At 44.1% G+C, this 20,837-nt stretch overlaps 1 protein-coding gene across 1 annotated transcript in view; it reads left to right on the forward strand.

Moving 5' to 3' along the window:
* CRIP2 (cysteine rich protein 2) overlaps positions 1-20,837 on the forward strand; it is a 141,398-nt gene that overhangs the window by 101,201 nt on the left and 19,360 nt on the right. Inside the window, exons 4-6 of the mRNA XM_066608602.1 lie at positions 156-287; positions 8,214-8,282; positions 15,536-15,630. Coding sequence (XP_066464699.1) covers positions 156-287; positions 8,214-8,282; positions 15,536-15,630 — 296 coding nt within the window. The remainder of the gene's footprint in view (positions 1-155; positions 288-8,213; positions 8,283-15,535; positions 15,631-20,837) is intronic.

Here is a 20,837-nt window from a genome sequence, read left to right on the forward strand (position 1 = left end):
TACAGTATTTAATTATGGGACCAGTAATGATTGTATGTTACTTTTGAACTGAAGGCTATGTATATACAAGTATAATTCCATTAATAAGGTTGTGTTCACAACATGATACTTTATATCTTCATCTGTGTCAATCTTGCCACTGTTTAATATTTTAGGTGTTAATATTGGAGGTGCCGGATCTTACATCTACAGGAAGCCAAGTGAAGACAAACCAACATCTCCTACTGAAGTAGCTCCAAAGGTTGAAGAGAAGAAAGTTAGTGCAGCACCAAAAACTCTCAACAAAGGTGAGAAACAAAGAAAGTCACTCGCTTGATTCCTTGACAAACCTAATATAACACTGGCCAAAATCTGACGTTAGCTGATGGCCATAGGTATCCCCATTGACCTTCCCATAAACATGCACACTAGACTTAAAGAGCACCTCTCTTGTTATATAGTGAGTAGGGTTGGCTGCATATTTCTGCAGCCATGGTCCCCACTGTCACCTTTTTTATTTTTCATACTCTCCTCCCTTCGCCTTAACGGGTCTTCTAAGCTTCATTTTCTGGCGGATGTCCGCATGTTTATTTCAAAGACGAGAGGCAGATTCTGGCAGCTGAACAAAGGATCAAGCATATTGAAATCCTAAATGCCCAATATTCATTTCTTGCTGCACATAAAACAGCTTATTCCAGTCTTTAATCTAAAGTTCTCACATGCATTACAAAACTTACAAGCTAACAGCACAGTTAATTTGCATTGTTGAAAATGTAGCTTGGACAAACCCCAAGATAATTTACTACACTCTATATTAATAATCTTATTCATGTGTGCTCATTACAAATCTCCGATAAATGTGCTTTATTTGTTCATTGAGGCCAACTGAACAAGCCTCCAAGTCTTGGGGAGATAAAGAGTCCTTTTAAAGTTACTTGCAGCTCTTTCTACATAGTTTCCTCCCCTCATTCAAATATATGTTGAAATTCCCAGCAGTGCAGGGTATTGTAATACAGAGAACAATTTGTAATTACTAACTCCCAGATCACACTGAACAGCCAAACTACAGATCATGGTGACCCACAAATGCAGGTATCGGGTAATTTATTCTAATGCCAGGGTACACTAGACCTTTCCTGGCAGCTGATTTAACAAGCGTTTAACCCCTTAGTGACCAGCTCATAGACTTGTTACGTCTTCTCAAGTGGGCTTTATTCTCTGAGGACGTAAAAACATGTGTCCTGCAGAGAATAAAGCCACGTGGGCTCTGGACGTGACAGCTCCATGTTGTCGGTGCCCGCAGGTAGCCGACAGCATGGAGCTGTCGTCCCGGGCTGCGGTGGGCCCCCCTCACTAACGCGATCGCTTCCATGAGGGGAGCTAAAAATGATTACCGGCGTCCGGCTTGCTGCTGCCCGCTGACCCGGTCCGGAGCAGACCCTCCGCCATCTTCTGCGCATGCGCACCAAAGGATGAATGGCGGTGCATGTGCAGAAGAGCGAATCGGCGCCGGAGATTTAAAATTTCCTGTAGCCAGGAGACAGGAGATGCTACCGGGGTCCGCGGTGAGCGGTCCCTGGGCCCATGATCGCCGGTATCCAATGGATATTGGCGATCACAAAAAAGTTTGTAAAAAGTTTAAAAAGTTGGAGCTTCATCTCCCCTCGGATCCATGAGGGGAGATAAAAATGCTCCCCTCAGGTCCCCCAAAGCCCTCCAAAAGTACAGGGCACTACACTGTTCTGCGCCTGCGCTGAAAACAATGGCGGCGCATGCGCAGATGAAGCCAAAGTGGCATTTGGCATAATAACTAGCAGGGACCAAAGTGATTGGTTTCTGCTGACATTGGATCGGATCCATGAGGGGAGATGAAAATGCTCCTTTAAGGTCCCCCAAAAGTACAGGGCATCACCCTGTTGTGCGCATGCGCCGAAAAAAATGACGGCGCATGCGCAGTAGAAGCCAAAGCGGGATTTGGCATAGTAACTAGCAGGGACCAAAGTGATTGGTCTCTGCTGACATGGGTGGCTGTAGTACACATATCACAGCCATCCATGTCATATGTTTTGTAAATATGGCACATGGTTAGTCTTGCGTATCTCTCTCCTGTCACTGAGAGAGATTTGTGACAGGAGAGAGATAGCTGTGAAAAATCGTGTGCCATATAGAGAGTCAAAAAAAGAAAAGAAATCCCGTTATTACCCGCCATCACCATCCCTCATACCCCAATTACCCCATTATATCCATGTCTGGTTTTGGGGGGCTATTTTTTTTTGTCTACCTCCACTAAAATGTTTTTGAAAAAATGGATCGTAGGCGCTACAGCGCTGAGTAAGCGTACGCGCTGCTCTTCGCTTCAAGTCAGAAAAGGAGGGTTTTTTTGAGAGTGACGCCTCTGCCTCTAGTGCCATGGAGGTTGAGGAAGTTGTTGGGGCAGCGGGGCCAAGTAATGCGGCGCCCGCCACTGCGTGGAGTTCTGCAAGTTTATTTTCGCCCCGCATCCCAGATTATGCAGCAGCTCCAGGCGTCAATCTGGATGTCGCAAATTTTACACCGTTTAATTTTTTAAATTTATTTATTACCGATGGTGTCCTGGAGTTAATTGTCCAGCAGACTTATACATACGCTGGACAATACATGACCGCGCACCCCACATCTGTTTATTCAGCAATGTGGACCGCCATAGATGTCCCCGAGTTTAAAACATTTTTGGGACTTGTTTTGCTAATGGGACTTGTAAAAAAGGCATCAATACAGTCCTATTGGTCCACGAGCGCCGTTCACGCGACGTCCGTATTTGCATCCATAATGCCCCGACGCAGAAAGTGCCCAAATCCCCCCCAGAAGTGACCCGGCGTATGATAGACTTTGCAAATTAAGGCCCTTTATATCACTTCTAGGAGACGTCTTTAAAAACATTTATACCCCCCCCCCCCCCAAAAAAAAGTCACTCATGAGTTTTAAAGGCCGTTTATCATTTTGCCAATTCATTCCCTCAAAACGTGCAAGATATGTCATCAAGCTATATAAAATCTGTGAGAGCACGACAGGTTATACGTGCGTTTTTGTTTTTTTTTCATGAGAGCAGGGATCGACAATTAAATCCCCCCAACTGTCCTGAAGATATTGGCGTCAACGGGAAAATTGTGTGGGAGCTCTTGGGCCCATTTTTAAATAAAGGGTACCACATATATACTGACAATTATTATACTAGCATCCCCCTTTACAGAGCGTTACACGCCGCAGGTACAGGGGCCTGCGGAACTGTCCGCAAAAATAGGGTAGGGTTTCCACAACCCCTGGTTTCCAGGCATGTAGATAAAGGAGCGCCTTACGCACTGGCCTATGACCCCTTGCTTGCGGTGAAATGGCATGACAGAAAGGACGTTTTTATGCTGTCCATTGTGCACGCAGACACCTCTGTTGCAGTTAGGGAGAGGGGGGCTGCAGCGGAGAAAACTAAACCGGTCTGCGTCACAGAATATAATAAATTCATGGGGGGTCGTTGATCTGTCCGACCAGGCTCTACAGAAATATGTCGTAAAACGAGAGCTTGGTATAAGAAGGTAACAATCTACCTGATACAGATCGCTACCTATAACGCTTACGTAATTTTTAAATCAGCCGGGGGCACGCTGAGCTTCCTCCAGTTTCAGGAGGAGCTTGTAGAGCATCTTTTATTTGAGACCACCGCACCACAAGATGCATTGCAAGCGAAGGCTCACAGAGCGCCATTTTCTGCATCCCATCCCTGAGACTGCGGGCAGAAAATGCCCCCCAAAAAAGTGTCGCATCTGCACCAAGCAAGGGAGGAGGAGAGATACGCGATTTTATTGTCCCACGTGCCCATCCCACCCTGGCCTTTGTAATTACCAGTTTTGAAATTTAGCATACAGTTTTACATTATTGATTTTATTTCACATATGAGAAACACCAAAAGGGAGTGTGGGTGGGGGGAGGGGGGTTCTTTTTAGGGAATCAATTTTATTTTTATTAGTCCGTCTTCCCAGTTTTTCCTGCTTGAAACAAAGAAAACGGTCCTAAAAGTGACAAATTTGGTGAAAAAAATGAAATGGCATTTATATTTCACTCGCATTATAATTATTAAAAAAAATAAAAATGTGGCGTCAGAATGCTCAGTACACCTCTAGATAAATTAGCTAAGGGATCTTGATGTCAAAATTGGGTCACTTGTGAGGGGCATTTTATTATTTTGGCAGTTTGTCTCTACTAGTGTGCAATGGGGCCTGGAATTTATTTAGTTGCTCCCTGAAATCAAACGGGTGCTCCCTCCACTATAGGCTTAGCCATGCGTCCTCTAAGAGGATTGGGGCTACGATGGGTATGTTTCTGAACAGAGGACAAACAGGGGTACCCATTTTGGGGTGTAAGTCTTCATTCATATATGTGCTGTACAAAAAAACTGCTTTTAAAATGACAGAATTACCAAAGAAATGAAAATTATAATTTTTTCCTTCTGCTTGGCTTAGATTCATTCAAATCTGAAGCCAAAAAAGACATTGTACCCCTAGATAAATTCGTTAAGGGGTCTACTTTTCAAAATGGGGTCACTTGTGGGGGTTCTCCATCGTTTTGGTCACTCAATGGCTCTACAAGTGTGCAATAGGGCCTAAATCTCCTTCAAGCTAAATTTCTGTTCCGAAAGCCACCGGTTGCTCCTTTCATTGTGGGCCCCATTGTGCATACAGACGTAATACTAGGGCCACAATAAGTATGTTTCTGAGCACAGGACAAACAGGGGTATCCATTTTGGGGTGCAAATCCTCATTTTCATGTGTACTATAGAAAAAAGTCCTCAGTGAATACGTTAAGGGGTGTAGTTTTTAAAATGGGGTCACTTGTGGGGGTATCTATTATTCTGTCACCTATGAGCCTTTCCAATATTGGCTTGGTGTAGGAAAACAAAGTGTTCCTCAAAATGCTGAAAAGTAATATTAAATTTGTACGTCTCCTAAATTGTTTAAAAAAAACGAAAGTTAGTTTTTTTTCTTAACTATCTTTGTTTATGGACTGTTGCTTAATCCTTTTAATGATACAAGCTTTTCAAACAACTTTGTGTCTATATGATAACCAGTGATAACTAGTCGAGATGAGCAAGCGTACTCGGTAAGGACAGATACTCGAGCAAGTATTGTCCTTTTCGAGTACCTGTCCTCCGCTGGCACCCGAATCTTTGCGGGCGAGCAGGCAGGTACTCGAAAAGGACAATATTCGCTCGAGTATCTGTCCTTACCGAGTACGCTCGCTCATCTCTAATAACTAGCAAAAGTGAAGTATACTTTATTTATTAAAATTATGTTTTTCTGCTGAAAAATACCTCTAAAGCGCTAATCACTAGGGGTCTTCCTTCCTGCGAGCTTGCTGTCCATTGCCTGCTCTCAAGTGATTGACTGGAGACAAGGAAATTAGTCACTTTGTGCTCATTGAAATGTATAAAAAGCAGAGCAGAGGAGGGAAGGAGAGCCTCAGACAGCTGCCTGTAAGGTAATGGTAAGTCACAGAAATCACATCTCCACTGCTCACAGTTGCTGTGCACTGTACTGCAACATGATGTTATGTCTCTGTGTGTGTTACAGACAATTAGAGAGTAGGATCTGCAGTTCTCTGTGTCCAGTCTATAAATCATAGTGTAGCATCTTCCTCCAGTTCCGAGAGGACTGAGAATCAAATGTCTATCCCGCAGAGGGGAAAATATAGTATACAAGTCATATAAGGGTCAAAAATAGTGTTATTCCTCATGTACACACAGCAGTTTATTCTAAAAAGTCATCTGAAATGTTAGATAGGCTTTAAGTGTTTTGTGTACTGATATGTAACGCAGTCAAATATATTTAGTGTACTGTTTTATGGCTAGTTGTGTATGGCATTAAGAACATGTTCACATGGGGCAGAAATGCAGACAATTTTCTGCAGTGGAATTAGTTGCGAAATAGCCACAGCATTTACAGTACAAACATTCTGGATGGTGTTTCAAGAAATGCGTAAGAAATCCACATTGTCAACTGACCTGCACTGCGGATTTTAAATATGCAGGATGTCAATTTAGTCCGCCTGTCCACGGGCGTTGCGGTATGCCGCTGCCCAGGAGCCGGCAAACAGATCTCCGCCAGTCAGCCTATCTGACAGAAAGGCTGACTGCTGAGAATCGCGGCAAAACGCCGCATGCTGCGATTTGCCAGCGGCGAATCGCAATGATTCTCTGCTCGTGGACAGGGGGGAAGCGTTGCTATGGGGAGCTTTCACAGCTTTTCAAACTCGCCCGTGGACAGGCAGCCTTATGCTATGGATTTTTAACACAGATTTCACTCCTTCAAATGAGGTGGTGAAATTTTTAGGAAATCCGCATCATCATAATAGGCTAAACTGGATGGACACTATGTTACTATTAAAATCTGCACCATTTGGTGTGGATTTTGCCACTCTGGATTTTCTGCTGCAAATCCTTAACCTCTTTCCGTCCGCCTCACGTAAGTATACAGCAGCTATTAGCATCCCAGTTTGCTGAGCTGCTGTAAATTTATGGCCAGGCTTTCCATAGACATAGCTGGCTTCCAGCTATGGATGTAGCTAACAGCCTCTGATAGGGGTGCCAATTGGTGTGCCTGGCCTCTGCCCTCTCTATTCACTGCAGTGATAGCCACAGAAGCAATGCAGTCTTTAACATTTTTCAAGCCGTGTATATATATGATAGATATTAAAGACGAACACATTAAATATAGATTATAATGAATGTTGAGCTTCAGTTTGCAAAATAGTTCATCTCCAGAAAAAAGAAATATGCCTTTCTAGTGCCACTTAAATTACGGTAGTGTGGTCTACATGCAGGTGGGTGTCTCTCTGGCTGAGCAGATTTGGCCTCATTTAAAGGGCCGGGCAATGACTCACAGGGTGGCTATCTATAGGCTATTTTCACACAGTATGTAAATGCAGCAGATTTTCCGCTTGGAAATTACATAGCATTTATGGTACAGGCTGTGTGGTCAAGATTTAAAAATCTCATCCACATGGTGCAAAAAACTTTTGCACGAAATCTGCAGCAGAAGTGACGTGGTGTGGATATTAAATCCACAGTATGTCAATCTATAACGTGTATTTTTAGTGCAGTGCAGATTCCACCTCTTTAACCTTTTCCAATCCACTGTCTGACGTCTGAAGACATTCTGATTGAAGGCTGTACAGCTTCGATGTCGCAAAATGTCCGGCATGGTCTTCTTACTGTATATTACTGGCCGCTCTGTTGTCACGTGGCTTCTCCAGCATGTCCCATACCACAGTACTGGCTCTAACCAGCAGATGGCACCATTGTATAATGGCAAAAAGAGAGAGCCCCCTAGGAACCCCAGAATCCAAAATTGGATTGCAAAGTGTTAAATGAGGAGGTAAAATTCACATAAAAATCTGCAGATCCACAGCTATTCCACTACTTGTAAATGTACCTATAGATCACAATAGGCCATTTTCTGCCTTTTGGAGGAGAGCTAATGTACATCGCCCAGAAAGCCCCATACTACCTGGGTCTGGGCAAGGAAAATTAGTATGTTCCCAAAAGCTCCAGACTAGAAACGTTCATAGAATATACAATATTATGGAATAAAATACATTTTGACTCCTTCCATATAGATACAGGATATATGCACCAGCAATACTGTGTTGTACAGTATATGGTTATAACTAGAGATGAGCGAGCGTACTCGGAAAAGCACTACTCGCTCGAGTAATTTGCTTTATCCGAGTATCGCTCTGCTCGTCCCTGAAGATTCGGGTGCCGGCACAGAGCGGGGAGCTGCAGGGGAGAGCGGGGAGGAACGGAGGTAAGATCTTTCTCTCCCGCCCGCTCTCCCCTGCTCCCCGCTGCGACTCACCTGTCAGCCGCAGCGGCACCTGAATCTTCAGGGACGAGCACAGCGATACTCGGATAAAGCAAATTACTCGAGCGAGTAGTGCTTTTCCGAGTACGCTCGCTCATCTCTAGTTATAACCATATACTGTACAACACAGACACAGATTTCAGGTTCCCCCAAGAAAAGCAGATTTGCGAACGCTGTACTAAAATCTGCTAAGCATAGGTAATGTAAGACACCTGTTCTTTTTCAAATCTATTGCTTTACAAGCTGGTGCTCATATTTCTTATTGCGTCTTACTATATATTTACCAGTCTGATGAAGGGCTGTGCATGACTATACATTAATTTGTCTAACTACTGTCTCTTTCAGCTTCGAGTATAACAACTTTTACAGGAGAACCCAACTTGTGTCCTCGCTGTGAGAAGAAAGTATTTTTTGGTAAGAAAATATGTATATTAAGATATTACAGAAGTGATAGGAAAATGGAAACAGGACTTGAATTATTATTTTACAGATTTGTTTTTTACAGCCAGCTAAAGATACAGTGCAGATACATTTTGAGACAGACTGGTTGTTAGGAAAACTCTCCCTACCTCAGTCCTAGCAACAAGTGTGTCGTGGATTATTCAGTTCATCAGTTTTAAGGCCCATTTAGACACAGCAATTATCGCTCAACATTCGATCAAAAGCCGTCTTTTGAGCGATAATCGTTGTGTGTAACTGTCCGCCCATCGTGCAGATTTCCCTTAAGCTGTCGCTCATCGTTGTATTTCAGCTTGCTGAAAGGTGATGATGATCCTTATCAGGGATTTACAGCGGGATACAGCTGATACTATTGTTTCAGCTGTATCCCGTCCCTGATAACAGGCTCGGTATGAAGAACAGAGCAGTCCAGCTCTGTTCTCCATACCTGGCACGAAGCGCTTCGCTGTATAACAGACGGGCACTCCGTGCAGAAAACATGTAGATGCAGAAGACAAGCGGGGACACCCCACTTGTCTTCTTCATCCTCCGCTCCGAGCGCCCGGCTGTTGGAGCGGGGGAACAGCTGTTTGCAGAGAACAAGCGGGGACACCCCGCTTGTCTTCTGCCGCCTCCGTTTCGAGCGCTCGGCTGTATAACAGCCGGGCACTCGGAGCAGAGAACAGCTGGATGCAGAAGACAAGCTGGGACTCCCCGCTTGTCTTCTGCATCCTCCGCTGGCAGCGCAAGGTGATCGCTTATCTTGAGCAATCATCTTGCGCTGTAAATGACACAATTAAGATCGCTCAAAAGTTGCTTGAGCGACATCTTTTGAGCGATTATCGTTGTGTCTAAATGGGCCTTTAGGCAGAATTGGCACTGAGGAGATGAAGGCTTGGTAAGTCTTGCACAACCCTTTCTGTACTGCCGCATTAACCACTATTTTGTTAAAATACATTTAGGTGGAGTGGTTTAAAGAAAACTTCTGTCATAAGTCACTATGGACAAATTTATCTTAGGCTGGATTCAGACGAACGTATATCGGCTGGGTTTTCACGCCCAGCCGATATACGTTGTCTCTCTCTGCAGGGGGGGGGGAGCAGTGCTCTGAGCTCCCGCCCCCTCTCTCCCTCCTCTCCGCCCCTCTGCACTATTTTCAATGAGGAGAGGCGGGACAGGGCGGGGCTAATTCTCGAAACTTAGCCCCGCCTCCTTTCATTTCAAATAGTGCGGAGGGACGGAGAGGGGGTGGAGAGGAGGCAAAGAGGGGATGGGAGCTCAGTTCCTGCTCCTGGTTCTTCCATCCTCCCCCTCCCTGCAGATGAGGACATGGTATATCGGCTCGGCGTGAAAATTGAGCCAATATACGGTCGTCTGAATCCACCCTTGGACTGGAGTTTTATATCATACCAATTTTATGCAGTGCGTAGTAGTGCAGTACACAGAAGGGCCTGTAGAGGGCCAGAGACAGGACTTCTGGTGCACTGGTGCCAGCGCCCCCCTTTCAACCTATCGGCGGTATAGAGCTCATTATAGGAGGTTCTTTAATGCACAGCCCGATTCCCCTATTACACCATCCCCTTGGGGATCGGCTAACTACACGGGTGATCGGAAATTAAAATGAGCAACTTTAATGGAGCATACAGGCGCTTATGATCTTTAAATATTTATAACTACTCCCCTAAGGCTATTATAACAAAAGGGACAACAAGGACCAGACGATCTCTCTCCTCCCCAAAACCAACTGATTGGATAATTAAAACAGACACGCCCACCCTGGGTGGAGCTCAGCTTGCTTTATAAGGGTAGACACTTGACTAATGCTCAGATAGCCCTGACCTACCATCAAGGCCAGAGGCGCTGCTCTATTCACTCCAGATCTGATATCACTATACCTTGGATAGAGGCAGATTTAGAAACAGGAAGACTCTGTGATAGTGACCCCACTGTGCAGATTGAGTTACTGGGTCAGACTCAGGTGTTGCTTATATTGCTTATGCTAGCAACTCTAGGCTTGGCACTCTTTGACAAGGGTCACCATGATTGATTTATAGTCGGCTTACAGGGCTTGATGTTGACTCCTGCAATATTCTCCAGAGAGTCCTTCTCTACTTAAGCACGAGAAACTGCCGTTATATGGCAGCTTATGCCCTATATTGCCCGATACCAAGTCTATGCAAGGAGCCTCTACGGTGCATACTGAGATACTGAGTCAGACTCGGTTGTTACATATATTATCTTTGATAACAACTCCGGTCTGACCAGTAGGCACTCCCTGACAAGGGTCAATTAAGACCCATCTACAGTCTACACATAAGACTTGATGCTACTCTCGCAACAACTTTCCAGAGAGTCCTCCTCTATCTGAGTACGGGATACTGCCGTTACATGGTAGTGTATGCCCGATACCAATATCAACTATATGCAAAGAGCTCTATCACAGAATTTGTACAATCGTAGTCATCTGCATATTATGATATCACTCTGATTGTAAAATAATGCTCTAGTTGATACCGAATAGAATACCGTCTATATCTGGCTGGCTTCTCCTCATCCTATGCATATCAATCTATCGCTGTGAATTAGCGGATATAGCATTAGTATCTGGAGTGATTGGCCTATTACCGTATCTTTTTGGTTCTAAGTGAACTCGGAAATAAACAATAAACAAACACACTGATTTCTTTTGTACTAATAAACAAACAAAACTGATTTCTTTAGTACTAAACTCTATGATCTCCTGATGACCCGCCACTAATAGCGGAGAAACGCGTTGAGAATAAAATTAAAAGAGATTATACAGTACTGAGAGAGAAACTACAAGAGACTATACAGTACTTATAAAAAAGTGCAACAGTGCCCATATCAAAAATCTTAATGAATTAAATGTTTAAAGGCTGTTTAAACAGTCCATTGAAGGAGTAAAAGTGCGTCCATTGACCTACATACTGGACCCACAACTTTCCTTTTCCCTTTCTGCTCTTAGAAATCTAAACAATAGAGGGATCCTAGAGGAATCTATAAGTTTATGGACAATGATGTAAAGACCTGTATCACCACAAAATATACATCATTTGCCCTTCCCTGCACCATAACCCTCTAGAAACCTATTCTCCCTCTGCTTAAGACTGGATTACGTCTATCATCAATTCCAGTCTCACTGCTAGGATTAATTAGTGATATAGGCTAAGCTGTCCATCTTCCTGACAGTGAACCTTTTTCCTAGAACCAAGAGCATGGGAAAGGGATATTAGTAAAGAAAATCCTCCAATTCGGTCCGAGTTCTTATTAACTTTCTGTTAACTAAAGCCACTGTATTCGTTAACTATCTATAATATGCTGTTCCCTTCTGCTATACCGTTACAATGAGGGAAGTAGCATAGTATGTGGCGATACAGTCTCCGAGGAGACTTCTATACCTCTGCTAACCCAGTGGTTTTTGTGTTGTGCCCTGTGTTTGTCCAAACAGGTTTTAAGTATAATTAATAAAAGTTATTATTTTTAAATTTGTCTAAACTGTGAAAGGGGTTAACCAAGGGGTGGAGCAGGAACCAGATAAAAGCCAGTTCCTTCCAAAAACAGGGAGAGAGAGGACCAGCGCAGCATAGGAAGGTGCTGCAGGTTGGTGGCCTGAAAAGGCAAGAGTCCGACAGGGATGACGCCCCTGGACTCCCACCCAAGTTGGGGTGCTTACTGACATTATGGACATTGTGTGATTTGCTGTGCTGTGACGTGCTGTAAAATAAACGCTGGCAGGAGCCAGACAAAGAGATACGCTATTCCTGAACCGTGTTTACCGTGTGGTGCGCCATTTCTGGTACAAGAGGTCAGCAATCCCTTGCTACAAGTGCTACCAGAGTAAAATGTAGCAAATCTATTAAGAGGCACATGTCTCTTAATAAGCATGTCATACTTCTGTCCTTCTTATCCACCATATCAACCTGCCATTAGTAGTAACTTTGTGGTGTAAATTTGTTGAGCCAATGGTGGCCCTGCCACCTTCTGACAAGCCCCACCCACTTTGTAGAAACTTGCTGAGGTTACTGGAAAAGGGCAAAAAAAAGTGCAATTTTTTTGCACCAGAATCCTGGTGCAAGTGATTTTATAAATTACCCCTATTATCTATTCTGCCAGTTCTCTCCCTACATTAGCTTCTACTCTTTAGAAGAATAAAATACGTCTACTGTACTGTAGACATCTGGCTGTAGCACGACAGCATATAACATAGGTTCCCAGCAGCCTCCAGGTCATTCCATTTCTGCATAGTCCTAAATACAGTACCCTGCTGTTATCTCAATTACACTCTGTTGTGCATCCTATGGGGCCCTGTTACACTGAACAATTATTGTTCAGATTTTTGCTGGATCATCTGAATCCGAACGATAATTATTCAGCGTAAGCGCTGCTGGCAACTAAATGCCAAATGATAATTCACTTTACTTATCGTTCGTCGTCCAGTTTTAGAAAGCATAAAAAAATCAAACCACAATCGGCCTGTGTAAACCGGCAATTGTTCTTCTATGAACGACTGTTTGTTTCCTGTGAGTATCACTCATGAATGATGTGTGAAAGCATAGAAGCGATAATCACTTGGATGACTGTCAGGCTCTTCAGCACTGGACAGTCATCTAATCTAAAAGGACCCAAACAGAATCTGTCTGTGAAATCCTTGTTTCACTCTAAACTCCTTTCACAACGTATTTCTTCAGATTTTTTTTTTTTTCAGATTCTCTTTAGTTAAAAGTCCTCATAGTTAAAAGCGCTGCTAGGAGAGTAGGTGATGTATCACTGCATAACTAGGACTGTTTATTCAGCAGTCTGGTGAAAAGCCTGGTAAACACCCCTGTGGGATTTGGCAGTCATTTCCTGTTGTCACTTTCTGGGGAAAAAAAACAAGGGAAGGAACAGAAAGAACTAGGAAACTGCTGAATGAGAGAAACGTGTAACTACCTAGCAAAGACGAATCAAAGACTTGTATTTAGTTGTGGTTTCTTTCATTTTACGGTACAGTATTGGCCTCTAAGAAGTTCTTGCAATATTGATAGGATGGGGAGAAAATACAGTCCTTGACAAAAAAAAATCAAGCAGCTAGAAGAAGTTGTCGTTTTGCTACAAATCTCGGCATGCAGTTACACATCAGGCAGATATGAAAATGATTAGAGTTGTGGTGTGATTAGATAAACAGTCTTGTCACCTAAGGCCCTAAAACGGATTCCACCCTTGGCCTATAAAAAGGCTCTTGTAGGCTCATTGTGTGTCATGTCCTCTTCTTCCGCTTGTGTAGAGCTTGTTGACCACTAGACGCCTCTACTACGCAGAGAAAAGATTTCACTCCGTTACCAGAGTCTGAGAGCAGCGCATTATTGGGATGAGAGAAGCTGGATGGTCATATTGATGAATTTACCCGCCAGCTGGGTTGTTCTAACCAGTCTGTTAGGAGTTGTTGGGACCATTGGATGTGTAAGGGCACACAAAGAACAGCCTCAGGTCCAAGCATAAGAACCCCCAACTATTTCACTGTCTGCCATCCAGAGATAGCACCATCATTACAGGTCCTTGTGTCCGTCTGTACCATTTCCAGATGCTTGGCTGAAGAACATTTGGCCTCCCAGCACCCATTACGCGTACTGCCTTAGACACCCAACATTGTGTCCAAGTTTAGTTTGGGCACTAACGACTGTTTTCGTGTCTGGAGGCCTAGGGGTGGGTGCCTCAGTCCGCCTTTGCTATGAAGCCTCCCAGACCATCACACTGCTGCCACTGTTGATGTGATGGTCTGGGGGACCATAGCATACGACAGTCATTCCCCCCTAGTAGTGGTACGAGGAACAATGACAGATCAGCCATATGTTCAGGACATCCTGCAGCCACATGTGTTCCTCTCATGGCGGCTTCCAAGAAACATTTTCCAGCAGGATAATGCTTGGCTGCACACAGCAAGGGGTCACAGGAATGTCTTCACAACATTTTTACACTTTCGTGGCTGCCCAGTCACCAGATTTATCATCATTAGAACGTGTATGGGACCATCTGGGACGCCAACTTCGACAAACTATGAGTTTGCACGATCTAGAGGCTCAGTTACAGCAAGTGTGGAGCTCTATACTGCAGCATACCATACAGAACCTGTATGCCTCCATGCCTGCCTGTATCACATCTTGTATCCAAGCTAGAGGTAGTACAGCAGGGTACTAGAGCCTCCATGCCCACCAGTATCACACCTTGCATCCAGGTTAGAGGCAGTACAACAGGGTACTAGAACCTCCATGTCCCCTGCATCACATCATGTATCAAAACTAGAGATAGTACACCAGGGTACTAGAGCCTCCATGCCCCCCCCCCTCCCTCCTTTCCCATATCACATCTTGTATTCAAGCTAGAGGCGGTACAACATGATACTAGAGCCTTCCTTCAAGGGCTCAGTTTTCTGCAATAAATTCTCCTTTTGCTCTAATATGTAATCACTTACTTATATCATTCAATCCCAACAACTCCTACTCCGTGCTTTATTTTTTTATGCCGAGTGTAAATGCCTTAATCGCCTTTCCTACACCCCTAAAGCGTGACCTTTGTACACGTTCTTTGTATAAGGCTTTCCATGTGAACAGGTTCTCAGAGTGTAGTTGATTGTGAGGATCCTTTCCCATTATCTTTAGTTAGCAATTAGAGAACTGCTCAACAGCGAAAATTAAGCATTAAAGAGCTTGCATTGAAATCAGTTAGTTAACCATGTGATGTAGCAGGATCCTTGCCAGAGATCTGTGTTGCTGCTCACAACATCGTCCGACAGCAGGGCCCCTAACAGGACAGTGCTTTTTATTTTCATAGTAGCATCCTCCTTCTGCCTAAAAACCTTTCCTGATCACAGGATGGTATTTGATCCAGTCATTGGCGCTGTATGCTACACTATTCCTGTGGTCAGAACTACTGATAGAGGCCCGAAACAGAACCCTGAAAGGTGGTGTGAAAAAAGGGTAAGAGTCCTTATTCATGAACCCGTTTCATGCCCATGACAAGTGCTGATCGATTGGTGCTTGTTGTGTTCATCAAAGAGCCTTCACACAAGCAGAAGCAAACTAGTATACAATGGCAAAGACAATAATTTGCTCCTCATACACTTGTATGAGTTCTATGTGCAATTAAGCTGCATTTACTACTTATTCTTAGTAATAATTTTTTTATAGTCATATTAGAAAAAAAACATTTTGTTGTTTTTTTTTTTCTTGTAGCAGAGAAAGTGACCTCCCTAGGGAAGGACTGGCATCGACCCTGCCTGAGATGTGAGCGTTGCTCGAAGACTCTAACTCCAGGTGGTCATGCTGAGGTGAGAGACATTCTTTATATTTGTATTTTCTAAACATAAGGCTTGGGCCCTTTTACACTGAACATTGTTCAGATTCTCACTGGATTGTGGGAATCTGAATGACGAATGATAATTTGTTCAGATCATGCAGTAGTAAAAGTCAAACAATGATTGGCCTATGTAAACAGGCTGACGTGCATCTATGAATGACTGCCGGTTCACTGTGAATGGAGGTGGGCTGAAACGTTCTCTAGGCCGCTCCACCTCCATTAACTGAGCAATGATGGCTCCCGTATCAGCGCTTCTGCACCCGACAGATGTACCTTGTAAAAGGGCCCTTAGATGTAATACAAATAGAGATCTTGAAAAATGCAGTGGACTTCAAACACAAATACTTTGGAAAGTTTCAGAACCTTTCATTCTCTTATGTGATAACCCAGAATCTTGGTTTTAATATGGCTGTAATTTAGTGTCTTGGCAACAACACCCAGAACTTCCCCATTGTCTCATTAAACCACAACAGGGTGCTGAGACTCAGGGGCGTAGCTAATGGCTCAGGGGCCCTGATGCAAAACGTGAGCTGGGGCCCCCTCTCTATCTGTATCTGTACCCGTACCCATACCTAAACCATGCTGCACAGAGGCATAACTTGAAGCTTCTGGGCCCCAATGCAAAACCTGTAACAGGGCCCCTAACTGTAATGCTTTATTCATAGTACTGGGCTACCTATATGGAGAAGAGAGGCCTTATGGGCCCCCAAAGGCTCCTGGGCCCGGGTGCAACTGCATCCCCTATAGTTACGCCCTTGCTGAGACTGCAATGCATCAAAGGGAGTAATCACTTGGTAGTAAGATCTTTCTGACAAACAATCAGGTGTTGAAAACGGATTTTCTATCTCACTCACGAACTGCCAAATAATACATTGCTGCCATAAAGAACATTAAAAGTTGTGGTGGAATGCCCATGTCCTGTCTAGTCTGGTGCTCTCAGCGGTATACTGCTCTCATATATGTGATACATCTGATATTAATACTTGATATTAAAGTGAGTGGTTTTTCAGCTGTTGGCATTGGCAGGTAAATCCTAGTACACATATGGTTTGGGATACATATTTTTTTATACACAGAAACAGCTGTATAAGTTAAAAGTGCAACATTACATCAACACGTGGTTACAGATCGCAGAAGATGAATGTGCACCCTGAATAGGTACTCCACCTACATTCATCTTTACACAATTCTCATAGTTCTAGTAGAAAGAGACAACTCGTCCTCCCAATACCACTTACTACTTGTCTGTTTTGCCATTCAGCCTTTAGCTGTGACCAGAGGCAGACTGGTAGCTTGGGACATGGAGCCATATCCTTTATGTTTTAAAGCCCTATTCACAAGGCAGAATTTCTATGTATTCCACATCAAACCCACAGCAAATAAAGCGCCTTATTAATTTAAATGGGAATCTATGCTTTAGGCCTCATGTCCACAGCACGCACAGATTCTGCATGGGAATTATGCACGAAATCAGCCCGCGGCCCTGCTTACCTGTCCGTGACTTCTTTTTTCTGTACTGCGGATGTGTGCGGGTGTACCGGCGAGCGCACATGTGCAGTACAGATTTTTAATTTTTTTTAAATCCTCTGTTTTTCTTGTGGAATCTGCAGCTTGTCTGCAGTGTCAAAAGAGGACGGGCTGTGGGTCAGACAGCTTTCATTGGCTTCAAAGGAAGCCATCCCTGCTGGAACCGCAGTAAAATGGAGCATGCTGCAAATTTTCATTTGCGAGCGAAAACCGCAATTTAAGGATCGTTTTTCCGTTGAATGCTATGGAGGGTTATTGCTGCAGAATCCAATTTTCAAGTGACCAAGCTTTCAGGTGGGTTCGAACACTAATACAGGCACCTGAAATAGCTGATTGGTTGGGGTTTCGAGGGGTGGACCCCTGCTGATCAACTATTGATGTTTTCAATAAAAACACTCAAACTCAAGTGTGGATCTACAGCAGCTGTAATGCAAGTCCATGGCAGAGATACATGTTTAAACACATATATTTCTGCTATAATTTTCCAATTATTTTTCCAATGTAGATTATTACTGTGGGACTATAACTTTTGGAAGTCTATAGCAGTCTGGTACAAGTCACTGGACAGCTGAACCAGCGCAGTGACTGTGGAGAAGGTGGAAAAAGTCATTTGGTTTCCTATCTTAGGATAGAGCATTAATCATATTTTTTTTAAAATGGGACGGGAGCGGGAGCTCAGTGCCTGCTCCTGGCTCTTCCATCCTTCCCCCCCCCCCCCCCCCCTGCAGATGAGGACAACGTATATCGGCTCGGCGTGAAAACCAAGCCGATATACATTCGTGTAAATCCAGCCTAAAGCTGTGACTTCACCATAGCTGTAGTTCAGCCCTGGTGACATGTACAACATATTCAAGCAAGCTCTGAGCTGTTCAACGTGTCAGTCTGGCTGCATTCCCACGAATGTATATCGGCTCGGTTTTCACGCTGAGCCGATATACGTCGTCCTCATGTGCAGAGGGGGGAGGATGGAAGAGCCAGGAGCAGGAACTGAGCTCCCGCCCCCTCTCTGCCTCCTCTCCACCCCTCTGCACTATTTGCAATGGGGAGAGGCGGGACGGGGGCGGGCTAATTTGCGGCATTGGGTCTCGCCCGCGGCCCACCTCCTTTCATTGCAAATAGTGCAGAGGGGTGGAGAGGAGGCGGAGAGGGGGCAGGAGCTCAGTTCCTGCTCCTGGCTCTTCCACCCCCCCCCCCCATCCCGCACATGAGGACGACATATATCGGCTCGGCGTGAAAACCGAGCAGATATATGTTCATGTGAATCCAGCCTCAGAGTGCTGGAAGCAATTGGCCATCCTGATAATGACATTAGCTAGTATACCAGCATCCTTCTATTACCTCATAGGGAATAAACTGGCCATCTACATCAGACCGCTTTATGATGCTACTAATCTCTGGGGAAAAAACTAGTTAAAAAACCAACTTCCTTGATTTTTCTCCAAGCACGCAATGGAGGACAGACAGGTAGCGTCCATCGACAAGTAGTTTGTTACTGCATCCCTCTAGAATTGATTGATTTCACTAACATAGGTCTAATTGTTTAGTAACATATCTAATTGGTCTAATAACATATTCTAATTGTTCTAATTGTTTAACAATTCTAATTGTTTAATAACATATCTTTAAAAGATATTTTCATTTCTTTTAAACATTACTAGTAAACAAAGGGTGGCATAGTGGTAGCACAGATGGGTATGCAGATCAATAAGTTTTTGCTTATTTTGTAGCGTAAAGCCTCCGTACAGCATATTTCACAGATAGATATGTTCTGCACAGCCCATGCTTCCACTACAGTGCCTATGTGACCACATGATGAGCTGTTTGTATCTTGCGTGTCACTAATAATAATAACAATCTTTATTTATATAGCGCCAACATATTCCGCAGTGCTTAGAAGACAGGGGAAATAAAACAAGACCACAGTTACATGAAGTAATCAATTGATGGAAACAGTAGGGGTGATGGTCCTGCTCCAACAAGCTTACATACTTCAAATAGTGGGGTGATACAGAAGGTAAAGGGGCTGGAGATGTGCACAGTATGGCGAGGGAGTGAGGGAGGGATGCTATACACACAGAAAATAGTCAGGTTGTATAGTGGCTGAATCGGTTTGACTGCAGGTGCTGGTTCATTACGGCTAGCAGAGATTGCAGTCAGTAGGACAGGAAGCATGTTATCAGGCAGAGTACAGAGGGGTTTGGTTTAGGGGATATGATATGCCTCCCTGAAGGGGTGCGTTTTTAGAGCACGCCTGAAGTTCTCTGTGTCAGTGATTGCCGCATATTTTGGGGTAGCGCGTTCCAGAGGACTGGTACTGCAGAAGTCTTGGAGGCGGGAATGAGAGGTTCAAATTAAAGAGGTACTTAGTCTGATTTTGTTAGCAGAGCGGAGAGTCCGGGCTGGGTGGTGGATTGAGATGAGGAAGGTAATGTAGGGCAGTGCGGTGTTGTGAAGCGTTTTGTGGATGAGGTTAGTGAGTTTAAATTGTATTCTGTATTTGACGGGTAGCCAGTTCAGTGATTGGCACAGGGCAGAGATGTCCGAGTAGCGGCTGGACAGTCACTAATGAGTTAAATTAAAGGGTTTTGTTAAAGACAGATGAAAATACATCTCCCTGCATACTTGCTGCACAAAGAATGTAAAACCTTCAAGTAGCTTATAGATACTTTATCTACTGTTGGAGTAGAACAAATTAGTTTTATCTATTACAAACACAACTAATTATAGTGATAATAGAGCAAACTAAACCTCACACCTTTTCCTGTTTCTTATCATATTACTTCTCCATTTTATACACACTTTGTTCCTGAAGCTAGGAGTATAGTAGCGTTTAGAGGGAACTATTATTGTTAAAAAAAACAAAAAGCGTTCAAACAAAAGTGAAGGTACTCGTTCTGACTAAACACCCATTTGGACAGAACGATTATCGCTCAAAAGATGTCTTTTGAGCGATAATCGTTGTGTCATTTACATCGCAAGATGATCGTTCAAAAGTTGAGGGATCACCTTGCACTCCGGAGGATGCAGAGAACAAGCGGGGGGCCGCTTGTTCTCTGCATCCAGCTGTTCCCCGCTGGGAGCGCCTGACTATTATATAGCCAAGCGCTCCCAGCGGAGGATGCAGAAGACAAGCGGGGTGTCCCTGCACGCCTTCTGTATCCAGCTGTTCCCTGCTCCGAGCGCCCGGTTGTTATACAGATCAGCGCTTTGAGCGGAGGATGCAGAAGACAAGCGGGGTGGCCCCGCTTGTCTTCTGCATCCAGCTGTTTTCTGCACAGAGTGGCTAGCTGTTATACAGCCGAGCGCTCCGTGCTTGGTATGGAGGACGCAGCTATACAGCTGCATTCTTCATACCCCGCCTATCATCAAGGAGCGGGATACAGCTGAAACAATAGTATCAGCTGTATCCCGCTGTGAATCCCTGATAAGACTCATCATTGTCTTTCAGTACGCTGAAAGACAAGGATGAGCGATGGTTTAACGAGAACTGCACAATATCACTGCAGTTAGACACTACGATTATTGCTCAAAAGATGGCTTTGAGCGATTTTTGAGTGATAATCGTTGTCTAAATGAGCCTTAAATGCGAGCTAACGACTGAACGATGAACAAGAATCGTTCACTCCTCGTTCATAGTTCAGTTTCTGCAGA

The sequence above is a fragment of the Eleutherodactylus coqui genome, chromosome 6, assembly GCF_035609145.1.
Source record: "Eleutherodactylus coqui strain aEleCoq1 chromosome 6, aEleCoq1.hap1, whole genome shotgun sequence".
In the NCBI taxonomy this organism is placed as follows: Eukaryota; Metazoa; Chordata; class Amphibia; order Anura; family Eleutherodactylidae; genus Eleutherodactylus; species Eleutherodactylus coqui.